This window comes from Taudactylus pleione, unplaced genomic scaffold, assembly GCF_031769625.1.
Source record: "Taudactylus pleione unplaced genomic scaffold, aTauple2 ptg000090l, whole genome shotgun sequence".
Taxonomy (NCBI): Eukaryota; Metazoa; Chordata; class Amphibia; order Anura; family Myobatrachidae; genus Taudactylus; species Taudactylus pleione.
In genome coordinates this window covers 7,731,041-7,753,019 of record NW_028284492.1, presented here as the reverse complement: position 1 = coordinate 7,753,019, position 21,979 = coordinate 7,731,041, and the positions used below count along the sequence as shown (strand labels likewise).

The window sequence follows — 21,979 nt, the reverse complement described above, 5'->3', positions numbered from 1 at the left end:
CACAGCTGCTGTGTGAAAATATGCTAATGCTGGAGGAGGGGTCTTGTGTTAGTAGACTCCTCCTGCATGCTTGTGCGATACGCTGCAGCACCTGAAGATGCAGCATTGACTCACTCTCTGTGAACATCGGTCATCTGAGTAACCCTGCAGTAACTCAGGATGGCCAGAGATGTCACGCTGCAGTGGCCAGTAAAACGCAGACACTGGCCTCCACACTCCCACAAAATGGAGGCAACACGCCCCCATTTTGGGAAACTCTACCTGTCGCTGCCCCCAAACAGCTGCACATGCACAGAATGGACCCTGGGCACAGGAAGTACGGAAAAAAATTGGAGATGTACGTAAACCATCTTATCATGTGTGATTTTTGCACAGTGTAAGGTAATAATTGTAGATAAAAGTATGTGATATCCTGGTAATCACGCAGATTATGATCTGAAAACACCCAATAATAAAGCATTGGAACAACATTTAAGACTAAATCTATTTCTTCACATTTAGGGCCCTCTACATACAAATCATGTAATCATTCTACAGTTACCCATGATATTTTGTTTATAAAGCAGACACTGTTTTTTATTTGATTCTATGACTATTTTAAGCCTAATAAGTGGGAAAATTAAAAGTGACCGTCTATACACAAACATCTACTACAATAGCAAATGGCAAAACGGGAATGTTGCCAAAGTAAGCAGTAGTGCTATAAATGTACTTACTCTTCTGACACCTTGGAGACAAATGATCAGTTATTTAACATCTTTAAAAACAATGTTAATGTGGGACCCATTGTTCCATGAGAAAGTGTTCACACAGCACATGATAGGGCTGCAGGCTGGGGACCTCTGGGCCATATTCAACAAGGCTAATGGTGAATGCTAAATGTCTGCGTTATTTTCAAATGGATATTTAATTTCAACAAGGCAAAAGGAAAGAAATATATAGCCATAAGAAATGTGGCCGTTGTAGCCCAGTTCTTTTTGTTTACAAAACTAAAGTACAAACCTACCGAAGACTAAATCTGCTGCCAATTATTAACTTCTGAATCGGTAGAACCAATTACACTTGCCAACAGATCAACTGTGCAAAATTCAAATGGACAGTATTGCTCTGTGCAGTCATTTTGCCCAGTTCTTTTCATATGGCTCATCTGGGGTGTGGTAGCCCCTAAGTGCGCTATATTGACTTAATGATGACAAAGTTGTATCAACGGTAATGGCCATTGATCGATTTGGAAATTATTGTAGAGTTTTCATTCTATTGAAACAAAAGGGGCAATGCGCTATGATCTCATCTGACTAGAGTGATATGTGTTGCTACACAATGTGACACACAATGAATGAATAAAAAAGAAAATGGTTTACTTCTATTAATAAAATACATACATCAACACATACAATACATTACACATGATACATATAACATAAAAATATTATGAATGGATAGAACTGTTACAATGCAGATCTAAATGTAGTATCAAAATCAGTGCTTGTATCGGAAAATGGATCTCCTGTAGAGCAAACAAGGTGATACAATGGAATGTAACATCAAATCAGTGGTATAATTTCCATGGAATAAATTGATACTGTCTCAGTTCTTTTGCACACTGTTTTAGAATTACTGCATTCTCACACCTGAAAAGAGTATAAATTGTCCATATTGATAGACTTGAATTGGAAAGTCTCGTGTTGGCGTCCCAGCATGTAATAGTAGTATTAATAATATCAATTGGAGTTGATATTATTAATACTACTATTACATGCTGGGACGCCAACACGAGACTTTCCAATTCAAGTCTATCAATATGGACAATTTATACTCTTTTCAGGTGTGAGAATGCAGTAATTCTAAAACAGTGTGCAAAAGAACTGAGACAGCATCAATTTATTCCATGGAAATGATACCACTGATTTGATCTGTTACATTCCATTGTATCACCTTGTTTGCTCTACAGGAGATCCATTTTCCGATACAAGCAGTGATTTTGATACTACATTTAGATCTGCATTGTAACAGTTCTATCCATTCATAATATTTTTATGTTATATGTATCATGTGTAATGTATGTATTTTATTAATAGAAGTAAACCATTTTCTTTTTTATTCATTCATTGTGTGTCACATTGTGTAGCAACACATATCACTCTAGTCAGATGAGATCATAGCGCATTGCCCCTTTTGTTTCATTAGTATTTGTAGTGGGAGTTCACACAAAACTCCAAGCAGTTGCAGCTGATCCCTACTGACAGTTTTGTATCAACACTATTAGCGCCGAGAGTTGGGTAGGATTCTACCCTCTGCTTTTTTCTTTCTTTCATATGTAGTTTTGATAGGAAGGCTGTGTCCTACCATTTGGATGGATTATTATTTTTCTGCATTATAATACCACACGATTATGCCAACACTTCAATCATTTATTTCATTATAAAGTTCCATCTGTACACCCATTACGACAATATTCTTTTCCTGCACATATTAGTATCTGATGCTATATGCAAAAAGAATTAGTTGTGACCAAGTTTTCATCCAACTTACTTGGATGAAAGCTTGAAGTAAGTAAAGTGCTATTCACATCTATTTCTGTGTGTAATGCTATTTAAATCTTGGTGCAATGTAAGTATATGTTGACATCTAGGAAAAGAACCTGTTCCTGATTGCAAAGCATAGTCACTTTACTGGAGAATGTGAGATATTGATGTTATTAATTGTCATCTTCAAAACTTCAAAAGACTAATTTCAGATTAGAAATAGATCCTCTATGTACCATATGTAGAAGAATATACATTTTAGGAGCTATTGAAGGAAAAAAAAGTCATGGAAGCATATGCCGGCACCACTACGGAACCCTTGGCCATCCTCTTTTGTTAATAATCTATTCCTCTAAAGGTGAAATAACTTTTCATTACTATATACTAAGGCTCAAACTAAAAGGATTAACTCTTTATTCCTCGTCTAGATTGTAAGCTTGCAAGCAGAGGGAAGCCGACGGACGCCATCCCGACCGCCAGCTTCCCAACTGTCTAATCCCGGCAAGGTACAAATGACAGGGAGAGAAAGGTTAGGTTTAGGGCTCCCGAGGGGAACTTAGGGCTAGGCACCCCCCCCGGGAAGCTTAGGTTTACGCTAGGGAAAGGGAGGGAGTCAGGGTTAGGCACTGGGGGGGAGGTTAGGGTTAGGCATCCCTAAGGGAGGGAGGGTTGGGGAGGGTAGATTAGGGTTACTTACCTTTAGTAGCAGTCGGGATCTTCACCCCTGCTGGGCATGCGCTGTCGGATTTGAACCGCCGGCGGTAATACATACCGACCCCCAAGCAGAGCCCTTTTACCTCTTTGCCTGTCTGTTAATATCCAAGTAGTTTTATTACGGTTTTGTCCCAATTGTAAAGTTCAGCTGAATATGCTGGTGCACTATAAAGAAATGTTGTTGATGATAATAACAACAATAACAATAATAATGTTAATTGTTGGATCGGTAGAAATCCAATATACAGCAGAACCTGATCTGTTTTTGTCAAAATAATTTTTAAGTTTATTGAAGGTTTAATATCTAAACCTTATCTGCATCCTTTGCACAGACCAAATAAAAGCTTGATACTTCCAGGGACTTCCCCCAGCAGTCAGGAGATGCTGGATTGCAGCTTCCTCATTACTACACTTGCCAGTATTTTCCCCAGGGCTTTTTTGACAGGCGCTCTGGCCGTCTTTTTTTCTTACAGCGCCCAGGGCTCGCCCATCTGTCAGAGTGCGCTGGGACAGGTACAGGATCATGGCCGCCCCCTCCACTTCTTCCCTGGCTCATCCTGCCATGGAAGTATTGCAGCCTCCCCCTTTCCTTCCCGGAGTGTTGAGCAGCTGCTTGCCCCCAATAATGAGATTTGTCACCCCCCAACCCCTTTGTCCGTGCTCCCCACCTCCCCTAACTGCCTCAAGGCACTGCTTGGCTTTGGGACATTTCTGGAGAGATTACTGCTTGCTATCCCTTCTCTCCATGTTTTCTGGCACTACTACTTGTTAGCAGGCTAAGGGAGGCAACTTCTTTGAATTGAGGTGGAGCAATTACAGGGATGGTCTGTGTCAAACACTGGTATTCTGCAAGCACAGTGTAAATTGGGTAATGGGGGTGGATTTGGTCACTATTTAAATACAAACCACACCCACTTAACAGGTAAATTCGGTCAGCTCCCCGCTCACTCAAGACAACCAAATACTCCCAGAAATGACATGTAGGCATATTGTTAAGTGTAAGAAGTATGTTTTTATTATATGTATTTGTCAGTATGCATGGTTGTATGAATGTGATGGTCTTCTCCACAACATTGTACAGTAGACGTGCCTTACAGATAGTATTTGTATATTGTGCACTGCAGTGGTGCTATTTTTGTCTGTTCGGAGTCTAAAATTATTAGCACGGATTTCAGCATGGATAAGGTTGGACTAATTTTGGGCAAGCAATCTTCTATGCATGGATAAAGACAGGTGCCAAGACTGTCAGATGTCGTCATGGATGATGGGGAGTGATTCTTGGTTCCAATTTTATTTGGATAAGTTCAAGGGACAATTCAAGAAAAAATAAAAAACTTTCTGTTCTAAAGACATTTTTGTGACCCGTGTTTAAGATTTTAGGAAGATAATTAAGTTTTTACATTTTATATTGTTTTTTTGTTTTTTGTTTTTTTAAGGTTGACCAATTCAGTTTTATAGTGAACCGATCATGGGTTTTTGCAATTCTGTGAACCTAACCAAGGATTTTTCAGTTTTGGCAACATTACATGGAAGTGCTGATAATTATCATGAAATCGAGAGAAGAGTCTTTCAGATACTGTTTTTTGGTTTGGAATAAGTTAGATTAGTTCTAGTTTAAATTTGGGATGGGTAGAAGCTCCTATTTTGAAATGACAACAGCATAAGTGCCCATGCCCCTACCCCTGAGGGACAAGCAGTCATCACACCCATGCAAGCCCTGGGGGCCTAACTATGTAGGCTTTCCACAAGTAAAAGGTTCCTTTTATCCTTGACTACCTGGGTCGTAATTTGAAAATTGGAACAACTGTCTTCGGATCCCCCTCCATTTTCCTTCAACATTGGGTGCACCGCTTTACCCTGGGATCTACTGTAATACCATCTTGTGGCTAAGGAAGAGACTTTACCACTCAAAACCCTGTACCAGGGGTGTGCAATAAGTTTCTGCATGTGCAGTGCATAGGTAGAGTAGACACAATCTGACTGTCTGGTTGTGAACTGTAAACTCTGACTAAAGGTCTTGTGAAATTTAAGAGCACAGAACTGTATATAAACAGCACTGCTCTGTCCGACATCACCGTAGATAATGTTGCTGCTGTGCTGGCCATAGTTGAGATGGACACCAGGGTGTCCTGTTCGAGAAGGAGATAAGCATCTCATTTGGATCCATCCGCTTGATACTCCACGTAAAGCTTTGCCTGGGTAAGGTTTCTGCATGCTGGGTGCTCCATCAGCTTACTTGCGAGCAGGAGGAGGCTCGGGTGACTTGCAACATACTGGCCAGATTTGATGACGGTTGCTCAAACTCCATCAAGGAGATCATCAGTGGCGATGAATTTTGGATCTACAGTTTCGACCCCCAAGACCAAACCGTTGGCCCAGTGGACCCCAGTTGGAGGTGCGCCACAGCGTGCCCAAGCAGATGGTGGCTATTTTTGTGGCCAAGACTGGTCCTGTAGCTACCGTACCACTCATGCAGCAGTGCACCGTCACTGGGGACTGATATGCCTGCCGTGAGTGCTGGAAGCCATTTTCAGGTGTCTCGCGCTCGTGGTGCCCTTCTCCATCACAACAATGCACCTGCCATCTAATCCAGGACAGTGGTGGATTTTCTGGCTCATGAACACAACCGGAAGCTTTGTCATCCGTCGTACAGTCCAGACCTGGCCCCATGCAACTTCTTTGTGTTATCACAAATCAAGCGCAATATGCTTTAGATTAGTTTTAAATGATTGGAAGCTGCAGTGGGAGACCTTTATCTAGCATGTAGAAGACAAACCTGCTTTGAACTGGTCCATCTGCATCACCAAGTGGTTTGAGCGCATGCAACTTTGCATAGACTCCTCTGGTAAATACTTTACAGACAAAGTGAACATCACATTTTTTCAAATATAATGCTATTTGTGCATCCGGAGACTTATAACACACCCCTCGTGGGGAGATTCCCATAAAGGGTCACAAAAACCACTTAATCTACATGTAAATAGGTGAAAAGAGAACAAAGTAAAAGAAGTAGTGATGTGGGTTCAGGCCACAAGCTTTCAGCTGAAATTCTAAAAATCCTGCTCAGGCAAAGTCTATGGAAAAAGTTACCAAGTGCATCTAAAAAAGCAACCATAAAGTTTACGGCAAAGTGCATTACTAAAAATGAAGCTCATAACTGCCAGTGTAGTTCAGACGTCTTTCAACCACCACACAGCATATAGCATCTCACGCATTCTGCCATCTGGTCAGAGCACCTATGTAGGCCATCTGTGACTGTCAATGAACAGACTGCTCTATACTCAAAGGCATATTTACAATGGTTGCAGGTTGTGCTGCGCCCACGTGTCAGGGGGAACCTGCACCCCATCCTTAGAAGTGCTGGTAGCGCAATCTTCCCAGTGATATTAGAAAGATGAGTTCTCAAGATGAAAGCATAGACTCTGGGCGCTGTGCCAGAGCTTCTGCTGTCATCTGTGCATGCGTCTGCGAAGATCTCGATGGCTGTGGAAGGTGTAGGATGGTTGGGCCCGCTAATCAGAGGAAGGGGAGGGTGCAGCGCATGGGCCCCCCTGGGCGTTGGTATGCTCCTGTCTATACTTGGTCTTAAGACATGTCAGATCAGGGGAGTGTAGTATTATTTCTTTTATTTAAAATAATCTTATCAATTTCCACCATAAACTGAATTGTGCTAATGATATGGGCGCAGAGTATCTCTCTGTTCACCACCCATGTGGTTCTCTCTCTGTCACCCAGATTTTCTAGCAGACACGGGCATATGTATCAAACCTTGGAGAGAGATTGCTAATGGGGACTGCGATCTGCAGTCCCCATTATTATCAATGGGGGGGGCTACGATTTCAGCCCTATGTACCAAACTCAAAAAAGCTGAACTTCAGATGGTGTAAACTGTTTTAATCCTGTGGAGGCTTATGAGAAAGAGATCTTCCGATCTCCCTCGTGCAGCCTCCAGCCGGCGGCAGAAGCTTGTAGGGACAGTGGTTACTGCAACTGCTGTCACTGTGAGTTTCCCTTCATACATAACGGGATATTTTAATTAAAAATGAAAATATTACCTGCGATATGGACACTTACAGTTCCACAATTATTAATACATAGGCCCCATAAACCCCACAGTACCATCTAATCAGCTCATAACTGTCATTTTTCAAACACAACCTGTAAACGGACAGACCCTGATTGGTTGGTACTTTATCTCTCTCCAAGGTCTGATACATATACCCAGTGTGTCAGCCCCTTCCCCTCAGCCTGGTGTCTGCCTCTGTCTACCGTCACCTCTGTTTGTCAGCACACAGTCCTGGTTGCAGGAAGCAGGGGAGCTTTTGAGAGGAGGATTGGTTTCTGCATCACCAGCTCGACCAGCCCCTCTCTCAGGGGGACATTTATCAAGCCTTCTAAAGAGCGGAGAAATTGCCCATAGCAACCAATTGGCTTCTAGCTAGCATTTATAAAGTATGTTCTATCATATGATAGGCAAAATTTATTTGGCTGCTATGGGTAACTTCTCCACTCTTTAGAAGGCTTGATACATCTCCCGTATAGTATCAAAATCCACCTTTGAAGTGGTACCCATATTAACAAGTAGCACTGAATGTTTAGTTATGCTGTAATTCTCCTTTAAGCTAGTAAACAATAGAAAATATGTTTCTCAGGGCAGCTAAAGACTATAGGTGGGTACACACTGCACAGATACAGTATATCTGCAGATGATGGTCGTTCTTGCACACAACATCATCTGCTTCTGGCCGGTGATCCCTCCCCCTCCTTGCGGCCTCTGCTGCATGTGTACGAGCGGTCGGTCTGCAGACACTGCCCGTTAGGCAAATACACTACTGTTCAAAAGTTTGGGGTCACCCAGACAATTTCGTGTTTTACATGAAAACTGACTTTTATTTATCAAATGAGTTGCAAAATGAATAGAACATATAGTCAAGACATTGGCAAGGTTAGAAATAATGATTTTTATTTGAAATAATAATTTTGTCCTTTAAACTTTGCTTTCATCAAAGAATGCTTCTTCTGCAGCAATTACCGCAATGCAGACCTTTGGCATTCTAGCTGTTAATTTGTTGAGGTAATCTGAAGAAATTTCACCCCACGCTTCCTGAAGCACCTCCCACAAGTTGGATTGGCTTGATTGGCACTTCTTGCGTACCATACGGTCAAGCTGCTCCCACAACAGCTCAATGTTGTTGAGATCTGGTGACTGTGCTGGCCACTCCATTATAGACAGAGTACCAGCTGCCTGCTTCTTAGCTAAATAGTTCTTGCATAATTTGGAGGTGTGCTTTGGATCATTGTCCTGTTGGTGGAGGAAATTGGCTCCAATCAAGCATTGTCCACAGGGTATGGCATGGTGTTGCAAAATGGAGTTATAGCCTTTCTTATTCAAAATAGTTTTTACCTTGTACAAATCTCCCAGTTTACCAGTACCAAAGCAGCCCCAGCCCATCACATTACCTCCACCATGCTTGACAGATGGAGTCAGGCACTCTTCCAGCATCTTTTCACTTGTTCTGCATCTCACAAATGTTCTGTGTGATCCAAACACCTCAAACTTTGATTCGTCTGTCCATAACTCTTTTTTCCAGTCTTCCTCTGTCCAATGTCTGTGTTCTTTTGCCCATATTAATCTTTTCCTTTTATTTGGCCAGTCTCAGATATGGCTTTTTCTTTGCCACTTTGCCTAGAAGGCCAGCATCCTGGAGTCGCCTCTTCACTGTAGACGTTGACACTGGTGTTTTGCTGGTACCATTTAATGAAGTTGCCAGTTGTGGACTTGTGAGGTGTCTATTTCTCAAACTAGAGACTCTAATGTACTTGTCTTCTTGTACAGTTGTGCACCGGGGCCTCCCACTTCTCTTTCTACTCTGGTTAGAGCCTGTTTGTGCTGTTCTCTGAAGGGAGTAGTAAACACCGTTATAGGAAATGTTCAGTTTCTTGGCAATTTCTCGCATGGAATAGCCTTCATTTCTAAGAACAAGAATAGACTGTCGAGTTTCACATGAAAGTTCTCTTTTTCTGGCCATTTGGAGAGTATAATCGAACCCACAAATGTGATGCTCCAGATACTGAACTAGCTCAAAGGAAGGCCAGTTTTATAGCTTCTCTAACGAGCAAACCCTTTTTCAGCTCTGCTAACATAATTGCACAGGGGTTTTCTAATCATCCATTAGTCTTCTAACGCGCTTAGCAAACACAATGTACCATTAGAATACTGGAGTGATGGTTGCTGGAAATGGACCTCTATACACCTATGTAGATATTCCTTTAAAAAACAGACGTTTGCAGCTAGTATAGTCATTTACCTCATTAACAATGTATAGAGTGTATTTCTGATTGATTTAATGTTATATTCATTGAAAAAAACAGTGCTTTTCTTTCAAAAATGAGGACATTTTCTAAGTGACCTCAAACTTTTGAACGGTAGTGTTTATCTGCTTAATGCTGGGTACACACTGGAAGATATTTTGTATATATTGTGTGTGCGTCGGCCAGTGTGTACCATGCATATGTCTGTGAATGACGTTGTTCACACACCTATCGCGTTGACTGTGCTGCACAGCTGATGCACAGGCGGTTAGCAGAGGCCGCGGGAAGGGGGGCGCGACGTGACCCTTGGCCAGATTGTTGTTCAGCGTGTATGAACAACCATCATCTGCAGATATATATTTTAGGTGTGTACCCAGCTTAAGGGGCATATTTAGTATCGAGTCATATTCTTGTTATCGCTCATCTCTAATCTTAAATGGTGCTACAACCAATCAGCTCTTAAGTGTAGTTTTTCAAACACATCACAGGCGCACCATTTAAGATTAGTAACTTCTTTTGTGCAAGTGTGAAATCTCAAGTCTATCCTATTTTGCCAAACTCTCTGCAACTACGGGTGTCAGTGCAGCACTCAGACTGTGCGGTTTCCTACAAGGAGTCGGACGCCGCCCTCAGTGATCAGGTGACTTCAGTATTAGTGCAGCTGCTTAAAGCTCAAATCTCTTGCAGCCGTTCTGTTTAATGTCACAGATTACTTGTCATTTGGCATGCCCTGAAAGCTTGCTCTGCTGTGTGAGGTACGAATACAGACTGTGATGCAGCATTTTGTATGATTCGATGGGAATTGCATTACTCTGGTCAATAGCTTTGGCACTTATCAAGTGGATTACTTCTAAGGTAGGCAATATAACGCTTTCTCCTTGTGTAACAATTTATTGGGAAAAAAAGTGGGTGCCTCCATGGATGTGGTTCATGCATAAATTAAGCAAAGTACCAGTATGGTCAGGGTTGTGTATAAATATACTGGATTGCTCTGGTTGCCCATAATTGTCTAGCATGGCTGACCGAGGATACATTGGTGACTTTGAGAGGGATGATCGTTGTGTTGCATTTGGCAGGAACTTCAGTGACAACAGCTAAACTTGCCCGTGTAATATAAGTACTGGTGTCTAAGGTGATATCGGGACACTCGTGGGCCGCAGTGTCCCGCAGGTGGGAAAAGTTGCGGTGCAGCACTCACCGCCGGTAAATGGATTCCGTGCACGTATTCACAGTGAGGTGAGTGCTTGGGGGAAGCCCCAGAATATCTGTAAGTGCTGAGCACATGCCCAAGAGTGAAGAAAAGGGGGTGCGTCTTAAGGATATGCCCCTTTTTCTTGTGACCACACCTTTGGCGTGCGCACAAATGTATTTTTTTTTTTATGGTCCAGCGCCCTAACGGTGGTTTGGACACCCAAACTGCTATTTGGGCGCCCTAACCACTTCTTTAGACTGGTTTAGCCGCTTTGCGTGGCTAATACAGGTGCTTTCAGGCACGTTAAATACTAATGGGCACCCGAATGGAGAAACAATTGAATTGCTCCATCGGGCGCCCATTCGTATAGACGCCCAGCAGAGTGCGCGCAGAAGAATTGAATCGCCCCCTAAGAGAGGTCGGAAACGCTTGATACTATAAATAAGATACTTATGCATATATAACTTGCATTTTTTATATACAAAAAGATCTTTATACATAAGAATAACAATTGTATCCGGTGGTGGGGAAAGTGTGTGTGTGTCATTTTGTGTCTTAGCTCTGTTTTTGTGAACAATGCAAATGAGACGAAGTGATGCTTACGTGTGTATTTGTATACGGGTCCTTTCTGTTAGTGGCATGAAACTGCACGGTGTATGGCCGCAAACAATTGCTATTCTTTTTAGACATCTGAACATGGTTTATCAGGATGGAAGTGCAATAAAGTCGAGAAAGAATTACAATTGTTTTATTCACAATGTATGACCTGGTGTTGTGGTTCATTTGCTGAGCAATAGTCTTCTCATGTGACATCCATTTGTGTCCATATTGACCACAGAGCTGGTCGTTAGGTAATTGGGCTTGAATGACCCAGGTAATCGGGCTTTAATGACCCAGGTAATCGCATGTCTCCAACTTAGGACACCCTGTGACTCGATATGAACATGTTCCTTTACATTTTAGGTATCAGTTTCTGAAATGCTTGCACATATATTTGTGGATTGCTTTGCAGTGATAGCCTGCAAAGCAATTTGCACCTAAGTATAATGACATTTGATGTTAAATAATTTGTTTGTAGTGCAGCTTTAATGGGTGGCATTCAAAATATCCTCTTCTATAATAACAATAACGGGTACCCAGAGCAAATGTATAACCAAGCATCAATTAAGAAATAACTCTGTAATTGCAAATTTCCACTAAACAGAAGAGACCGGATTTCAGCTCGTATCTTGTTCATGCTGAAATCTCAAAGGTGAAAAGTTTCTGTCCTCAGGGTAATCTTCTGATCAAGCAAACTGCATGATTTAATATGGGATTAAACTCAAGGCCTGAAGGTGAAATGCTTTCTTCTGCTTAATTACAGGGCACTCTATTATAATCAATCATAGACAAAACTGTACTCTTACCAGACTACATCTATGCAACCCCCCCTCCCTTCCCCCAATCAATACCATTACATCTGCAGTCCAGGTACAATCCCCCCTCTCTCATACTATCTGCATATTTCACCAGGGTACCTGTACATTTTGCAGTAGAATGAGATACCTGTAGGATGAGCCTACTACCTGAGATATGTATTCTGTTACATAGTCTTGTATTCTGACCTAGTGTTTATCCACTAACATTAAAAAGCATTGCATGGTAAGATGTGCTGGCTGGGGCAAACTTGGTACTTTCATGTGTAAAGGAGCAGCAATTAGTTCTTCATATGAGGAATTGGTGGTAACAAGCAAAGGTGATATTTTAACATTATATAGTTAACGATCTAACCACCAAACGATGCAAGATATATATCGTTTGGTGTGTATGCACTATATAGGTAGTTCAAGGGAAATCGGGATGACCATCGCATCATTTGCACATCGTCTAATGTGTACTTGCCTTAAGACTTTTTATGGCGCTGAGAGCCCACTTCACGCATCATCTCTCTAAATAGCAAACAAGTAAAACTATCTGGGAATCTCATCCTCTGAGCGCTGAAGCACAGCCTTAATTGCCGAGGTAATGTTGATTACTGCAGATAAGCAGAGATAAAGTGGTTCCTGGTGTCTGTTAAATTAAGATCTTGCGTTTTTTGTACCCGATTGGTTGCGGGGCATTACATGACTTATGTATTAAAGGCGAAGTAAGATTTACTTGATTCTGATCTATAAAACAAACTGTCCTTTTTATTTTGGTGAAAGGAAGGAAAAATATAATTTTTTTAATCAATAATCAGCATGATTGAATTTTTTCTTTCTTTTCTTTTTTTTTTCTCCCTGCAGAGGCGAGGGGCAATTTCGTACGACAGCTCCGACCAAACTGCTTTGTACATTCGTATGTTAGGTAAGCAGACATTTCTGTGGGGGGTGCAAAGATGAATATTTAAAATTTTATAAAATAGTATGTATGCAATGATAATTACAGAGTGTTTTCCCTATAGCTACAGAGTAATTGATGCCTGCTGTATAATATAAGTGGGAATGTCACATAGAAAAGCAGTTCATAAAATGATTTCTGTAAATGAATGGGCTCTGTAATTTGGAGAACACCAATGCCCCTGGTGTATGAAGGCTGGTTGACTGGAATGTATCTTGCTTTGTTTTTGTTTTTTTTATAGTACAAAAAAATATGACAGGCCCTTCATCCCGTCATATTTTTATATATGTGTTTGTGAGCCAATAATGATTTATCGAACTCCAAAATAAATAGTTTTTATTTCTTTCCTCACATCAAACTTTACCATGGAAGGGACCATTTAACAGATAGTATGAAGCTTGTTTCTCTAAGAGAATACTCCTTTTATCATGATTTAGGTTTCCCACTCCATGTGAAAAGTTATCTCCAGATAAATAATTTCCTCTCCCAACCTTCAGTTTGATTCATCTATATACCCTGTTGTATGTAATATATAGTATCTGATAAGAGTCACCCCTTTCAGGGCTTACAAAGCTACTCCCAGGACTTCATGTTCTATAATCCAACCCGCTCCTGTGTAAGCTTCTTAGAATCTGATGGACTAACAGCACCCCGTGTCACTGTTCACAGTCCAGGCTACACAGCTGGTAGGTTCAGTCCATCAGAAGTTTCCAAGAACCTTCTCCACTCTACAGTATTTGCTGTTATGCCAAATAATTACACTCCATTAATTATTGAGGTGTTTTACAAGTTGTTGAATTTCAAATTCAATTGCCCTATTGATTAATACAGCACCTACAGGTGTTCTTGGAGGTATTACACTCATCCTGCTGTTATGATGTCTCCCAACAAGAATTTCATGACCAAGTCAAACCCACCCAAATACCACAAATATCTTGGCTAATCCATCAAGTAAGCCACCTTTTACATGTCAATTACTATATGAGTACAAATCAACTTAACCACAAGGCAATTGTGCTTTCCATGTTATCAGTCTCTTATCAATCTGTGGGGATAGAGGAATTCCTTCTTAGTTTCCAGGTATTGCACTTTCAAAAAGAGTGTGGACTCTGGCCCTGATTCAGAGCTGGACGCTCTGACAGAGCGCTCGCTCTGAATCAAGGCCATCCCTTTGAATTTAAGAGCGGCCTCCCGGCCGCTCGCATAGCTGTGGGTGGCCACCCACAGCTATAGCGAGCGGCCAAAATGATGGTCGCGATGGTTAAGACCATCGCGGCCATCAGGCTTGCGATGAGACCCTTGCGGTAGGGTCTCGTTTCCGCAAGCCCTGGAGGGCTTTTGGGTCTCGCGCATGCATATGACGCTGCCGGCTCCCTCGTGCACATGCGCACTGGGCTAACATCGACCCGCTTGCGAGCGCTCATCGCTCCCGAGCGGGTCTGAATCAGGCCCTCTGCGTTTATAGGGGGAGATTTAATAAAGCTTAGAGAGAGAGAAAGTACAAACCAACCAGCTTTTAACTATAATTTTTCAAACACAGCCTGTAAAGTGATAGGTAGGAGCTGATTGGTTGGTGCTTTCTCTCACAATTGTATCTCTCTCCAAGCTTTATTAAATCTCTACTTAAAAATTAAATATATAATTTGCTTACATGAATAACGATAGGATTGTAATGACAGTGACATTGGCTAGCTTTAAGTCTGGTGTATTTTTACAGGGAACAGTTTTGCGTAGCCTTTATTCATCTCTGTGTTGACAAGTATTAATAGTCTAGGTTTGTTGTGAAACTAATGCAGCATAGAGTGCATGCAATGTTTATATGGTCAGCTTGTCCAAATGTAAAAAAAAAATGAAAAACTACATGTTCTCTACATGATGAAAACATGTAAGCACTATCTAATCAAAGTGCTCTTAATGCAAGTGAGAACGAGCCCTAAAAGGGCACAAATGCCTCTGACACAATCAGTGTTCTGAAAATAAGACATCCGGGGAGAGCATACAGTGACTTTGATATGGAGCGAGTGTAGCACACAGATTAACCACTTCACTATCGGAAGGTCCTATTCTCCTGACCAGGCCAATTATTCATGTTTGTGGTGCATCGGATGTTCTCTTCTCTTTTATATTCGGGGAGGAGGGGGATAGAACATATTTTGGACATGCCTTTTACTGTCCCTAAATACAGTACATAGCCAGATAACTCTCCTGAGCGTAGCAGTATCTAAGTGTTGTATTTGATCAGGCTGGAAATGCAAGCGATTATTTTTTGATGATAAAAATAAGTTGTTTATTTTTTTTTATTTGGTTTACTATGAAATACAAACAAACGAGAGCACAATTACGACATTGCAATCATGCTCCCGTTTGTATATCTAGTGATGTGCCTAGACTGAGCGTTCAGTCCAAGCACATCCCTCATCCCTGCACATGCTGAACCTGACTGGATCGTCAGGTTGACCAGCATTTACGGGCGATGTCTGATGTCGGAAGCGACCAGCGTGCACGCACATCGCTGGTCGCTTCCGACCAAAACGTGCTCGATGCATACGCGATTTCCAAACGATTGCATGATAATTACGTCGTTATCGTGCATTCGCTTGCTAAAATCGCCTAATGGATACACCCCTTATGAAAAGACCATGGCTGGCTGATTGGGTGTACCCTTTGCCCTCTTCTGGGAAGTCCTGGTGACATCATGCAGTGGATGGATTTCCTCATTACTTTGAACAATATAGGGTCAGTACAATTAGGTGCGAATTGCGAGGTGCGAGTTGCTGTTTTCTGTTCGAATTTGCATTGGAAATACATTTTGCAATCCAATTAACAACTTGCACTGAAACAGTCAGAGTGAATTTCTCCATTTGCAAGTGATGGAAGGGAGAATCTTTATTTTAAGGTTAAAACGTCGGGACACAGTGCAGAATCCCTTAGACACCCTAATGACTAATTAGGCAATTGGAAGTTTCCAATTAGCTCAATTAGTCCAATAATTACATGTAATTTTTTTGTGTGATCACCCGGCGGCTGCTTTTCCTCTCTGCAGCTGGTGGGACTGTCAGTGCCGCACTCCCCTCCCCTGTGTGATAACACAGCATCCTATTCTCTGTGCAGCCGCCAGGACATTCAGGGCTGGCCCCCATTCCCCCCCCTGTATGGTGTCCCGGCGGCTGCTTCTTCTCTCTGCAGCCGCCGGGACTGTCAGTGCACCCTCCCCTGGTGATCACCCAGTGGCTGGGACTGTCAGTGCCCACCCCCACTGCTTCTGGTCAGCTAAGCTTCGCCCCTGGCTTTAATTGGCCTACGGCTTGCCGTGTACCCGGCATCAGTAACAATCGATTGTTGCAAATCATTGATGGTTCACCATAGATTTTTTATTTTTTTTTGCCATCTATGGTTACCATTGATTGACACCCCACCAATGGCCATCCAAAGTCCTTATTTCCCCCAGTCAGTCCCGATCATTGTTACTATGAATTTTCCCGATACATCGGGAAACTATTTTTTTGCGGAACTTAACCATCGATGGATTAAAGCAATCAGCCATTGATGGTACAGCCGTCAATGGTCATGACTACAGTATACCATAGAATTTGCTTTTTTTATGGTATACGGTTTTATAAAAAAAATATATATATAATTTTTTATTTTTTTTATAAAATTGTGTTGGATAAGTTTTAAATAGATCTTATAGCTAATTCAATCCCCCAAAAAAACCCCGACCAATTTCTGAGCAGTTTTGGGGGAAAATATTAGCCAGTTAAGTGGTTATAAGCCTTTAGTACTTTCCTAATGCCCACAAACAGCCTTCTATACGGTCCTGCTAACAAAACTCTCAATTTTGGGGGGGTCCAGGATAATCTCCCCACTTCTTCATGCACATCTCTCACATCTCATTTGGCAGGCAATTCACAATCCACCGCTGCGAGTACCGCAAATAGGCATTTTTAATAGGATTGGAGAATTCTCGGGTGCGCGCATTTGTGCGAAGTCTGCGAGTTTTCTTGAAACAAACTCTCATTTCGCACCTAATTGGATTGACCCCTATATGATTGGGTCATCAAAAACTGAGACCGCACCTGGGGTGCTCATGATCCACCAGCTGTCGGTGATTGAGAAACCACAGTCTCTGCATAAAACCAACATTTTCTGCCCCTTTAAAACATCAGCTTGTTCAGAGCCCTCTCCACATCAGATAGTTTTATTAGGATATTGTGCACCAAGTATGCTCCCTCCACCTGGGATGTTTGCATGTCACCCATAACACTATATATAAGTATGCAAATGAAGACTACAGTTTGTATTGCACAAGCTGTTTTCACACTGTAGTAAAACAGCCAGGAAAAGAGATCTTCAATATTTAGATACACCATCATGATGGCAGAAAATATGGTGTCATAACCTTTATATAATATCTGAGCACTTTCTTAGAAGCACTTCATTCACTTCTGTTTGCTTGAACGGTTTTCCTGCTGGCCCTATAACCGGGTTGGGTATGGGATGCTGGCACTTCGGATCCCAGCGGTCAGATTGCTGACGCAAGGCTTCCTGACACATGCCATTGTCCCTCCTTGGGAAACAGATCTTGCATCTTTTGCATTTCATGTGTAGTCCTTATGGTTTACATTTCTATTAATATGCTGCCTGTGTATGTGTTTTAAGTGTTTTGTGGTGATCTTACCTATGTTTAGTATCTTATTTCTATGTGAATATAAACTTTTTTTTTGAACGGAATGTACTGGTTGATAACCATCTTTTATAACAAATTTTAAGTATGCCACGCTTGACATCTGCTATATTTGGTAAGTATGTACTAGTCCAGGAAGGAGTAAACTGAGCCAGATAAACTGCAGATCTCAGTATGGCTGAGCGATGTGGTTTTTTGTTTTAGGGCATCGTAGAGGCATGTGCAGGAAAGTAGTTGCAGTGCGCAGGATTCTTGTTGTATTTTGGAGGAATATTATTTCTCTTACAGGCTCTTAGTTAGTTAATTTTTGTTTCAAGTCCCTTTCATCCAAAGCTAAAGAAAACCGGCTTTAGTGTTAGGTGCGATCTGCTTTGGGATTATATACAGGCACACAGAGGCCTACGCAAAGTACTTCTATATGACAGATAATCTAGGCTTCTGCCTTTTGTGGGTAAAGCTATAGAGATGCTGTCAATAACTTAATTCCTGGTCCTAAAATAATCTGAAAACCGTGACTCACATTTTTAAGCATTTACAGGCTCTAAAGGGCAGATTCAGTTAGAAGCAAAGCTTACTGTGGGCTTGTAGCAGTGCCCGGGCTATTCAGCTGCGGTAAGCCTGCATGCTGCACTTAGTGTGGATTTCTGTTCTCACCCTTGGAGGTGCAAGCAGAAATCTGCTGCGGGTACATAACCTGGAGTCTATGGGTTAACTCGCATTACCCGTGGGTTTGATGCGGGAGGAAATGGGCCTATAATTGAATACCTCCTGGCATTAAAGTTGGGGACTATCTGCCCAAGGTAAACACCGTGGCTAAATAAATCTGCCCCTAAGGGACGGATTCCGTTATTCACACTAATTGCCGTGGGCTTGTAGTAATGTCCGGGGCTATTCAATGGCAACCCGCCAAAAGCCTGCAGGCACTTAACCCAGAATCTATGGAAAAAGGTCTTGCAATTGAATAACTCTGGGCATTAAAGTCCGAGGCTACATGCACGCGGTATCTATTGCGGCTAATTGAATCCGACCCTAAAATGACATAATACAAAGTAGAACAAACAGAAAAGCAAAATAGAATAATTATAATAAGAATAGAATAATTATACACAATAATCCAAGTGTAAATAATTGGTACACTAGTTGGCGCCTGAGAGGCCTGTGGTACTAGAAGCAAAGTAGTAATGCTAATTAGAGTGCAGGCCATAAACCCTGGATTTATCGCGCTTTACAGTATGTTGGCACGTAAGCTATAGTTAAAATGCTTTGCTCCAAAAGTACAGCCAGATGAGGTTTTTATTATTGTGGCAACTTGTAGATTTTTTTTTATTATTATTTTATATTAAACTACACACTTCCAAATTATTTTTTTTTACATTTGTAAATGTGCATTGATCCATTAAAGTGACTTTCTTGTGCACCAATGTACCTCACCAGTGTACCAGATTGTATACACCTTGTCCGGTGTGATCTACTAGTTTGTGCTCTTATCAGATTGCCATACAGACTACAGTGCCCCAATTGGTTGGGCAATTGAATGTCCTAGCCATGCTTTATCACATATGATATTGCCTTTAATAAGTCGTCCATGTTTTTCCCCAACTAAAACGCCTACATCTCTATATCCCCACCCTCTCACACCCCATCCCCCGCCACTGTGCGAACTCATTGTAACACTCCAATCATTATATTCCAGGGGTACTGCACAAGTGGCCCTCCAGCTGTTGTGGAACTATGCATCCCAGCATGCCCTGCCACACTTTTACTATTAGGGCATGCTAAAACTGGCAGGGCATGCTGGAATGTGTAGTTCCACAACAGCTGGAGGGCTGCATGTTGAATACTCCTGTTCTATTCTTTCTAATGATGTTATATGTTACAAGAATTAAGTAAGTTGTGTGTCATTTGCCTGTGACCTAGTAGACTATATGTAAATCAGGGGTGGCAAAGTCACATTCAGATTAACTGTGATGTCGTTTGTGTTTAACATGCAATACATAGTGCACAGCTTTTCTTTCTTTTTTTTTCATATTCTAAACCAAAATTTGGGGTTTTGTTTTTTCTTTTAGATGAGCTTTCCTACAAATACATGTTACCTTGCAGTGGTTGATTATTTGACACTGTAATATGTTAATACTGAGTTTTGGTATTTTGATAGGCTCTTGTGTAATATTCAAACAGCTGAGTGCAAGTAAGTAAATGCTAGTGGGGCTATATATGCCTTTATTTAGTGGGATCTGCTGACCTGCTAGAAGCTGCCATTCCTAGGTGCTGGGCCTTGTACACTGTGCAGCTCTCCTGTTTGTGGGCATCCCCTGCAGGCCAAACACTGAATGAAGTGATCTTGTACCATTGTACTATGAGAACGTATAGTTTTTGGGCTCATCTGAATGCTTAGCACATGCTTTGACCTGGTTTGCGCAGGCAGTCATTTTAATGATGACATAGGAGCATGCAGTTGCATGTCTGAAAGTACTGTTTTGGAGTTGTGTAACATGCTGATGGGCAGGTGTGCTGTACTGCCGATTAACGCTCTCTTCCTGCAAAATGTATTTATTTTACAGGGGATGTCAGAGTAAGAAGCAGAGCCGGCTTTGAATCTGAAAGACGGGGCTCTCACCCTTACATCGATTTTCGTATTTTGCACTGTAAGCAATTTAAAACACATTTACTATGTCAGACTATTAAATTCTTATGTCGTGTCCTTTATCTGTTTCACCACTGGATGTCACTGTTGTCTTTATTTTGATTTGGTCATTATGAAGTTCTAATGGGAGCAAAGAGCTCAAACATCAGCGTTGGAAATATAACTTTTGAGACTGTTGCATTCAGTAACCAAAAAGGAGCATAGCGGCAACATAATTGTTGACCTATGGTAATTATCGCAGTAACCTGCTGAAATGCTTGAGTTGTAACCAACGTCGACTAGGGCATAAGCGCTCCACTGGGGAATACAATTACAGGGGACCATGAAATTTGTGGGGTTGAAGGGGCATGGACAGCTGTGGGTGAGGACGGGGAGGGGCAACTGGCCAACAGAGGTGTAGCAGCCATTAGAGATAAGCATGTCTGTTATTTACTCTCCACCTACAAATATAAGGACACTGTCTTTCTAATGGTAATGTTACTCACAGATTTTAAAGCCGTCATCTAATATCACTGGGGGCTAGATGTACTAAGCCTTAGAGAAAGTACCAACCAATCAGCTTCTAACTGTCATGTTACAGGCTGTAGTGTTCTTTCTAGCAACCAGCACCTGTCACAACCTGTGCAGTTCCTCTTTCCTGCCTGATGCATTGCTTTCTGCTCTGATGCTTCAGTGATTTCATGGATGGGCTGGGGCTAGTGGTGGGGGGGACGTGATGTTGTACAGGGCATTCTGCAATATGCTGCTGGGGTTGGGTACGGGATCTCGGTGGTCAGAATCCTGATGCCGGCAGACAGATAGGGTTTGGATATAGTTTGGACGTCAGTCAGTATCCTAAACCTCCTCCCTCCCTGGTGCCTAAACCTAGCCCCCACCCCTCCTCTCCCCCAGTGCCTAAACCTAGCCTCCACTCCCTGCACTCTAAACCTAATCCTCCCCTCTTAGTACCTAACCCTAACCTTCTCCCTAGTGCCAAACCCTTAACGCTCCCCCTAACACCAGTAGTTACTGTTGGGATGCCGTTGCAGGTGTCTGGATTCTGACGCAGGCATCCCAAGCGCCTGCATCCCGACTGTCGGGATTTTGACAGGATCCCCCCCCATGCTGCTGTATTGCACTTGGCTTCATATAGTTTATATGTTCACTTACATTGCTGAAATAAGCTCTGGAAGCCGGGTAGGGTTTTTACACAGGGCAGTATTTACTCAAATGTATCCCAAGTGTTTGCTCTAGAGCAAACTCTACCACAAGCTGGCTCCAGCAATGGTGTAATGGAGCTCTGCTCTGCTGGCTGGGGGAGTGGAGAATTAATCTGTAAAACCTAAAGATTTTGGTTTGACATCTTTAATTACTGTGAATACCATACACACTGCTTGTACAATGTGTGCCTGCGGCAATAGCTTACAGGATACATTGGGGAAATGCATGTCAGAAGAGAATACCGCACTTGTTTTAGCTCCTTAGCATAAAGTCATTCTTATGTTGCATCTCTATAGCTCAATAAATATGTATGGCTTAAAGGCGTTGTCAACTGTAAGACTGCCAGTCAG

The 21,979-nt window shown here is 42.0% G+C and overlaps 1 protein-coding gene across 1 annotated transcript in view; it reads left to right on the top strand.

The window, feature by feature from the left end:
• The window catches only part of PDE7A (phosphodiesterase 7A), an 84,108-nt gene that overhangs the window by 44,606 nt on the left and 17,523 nt on the right, over positions 1-21,979 (top strand). The window contains exons 2-3 of the mRNA XM_088469335.1: positions 13,008-13,068; positions 20,347-20,430. Of these exons, the coding sequence (XP_088325461.1) occupies positions 13,008-13,068; positions 20,347-20,430 (145 nt within the window). The remainder of the gene's footprint in view (positions 1-13,007; positions 13,069-20,346; positions 20,431-21,979) is intronic.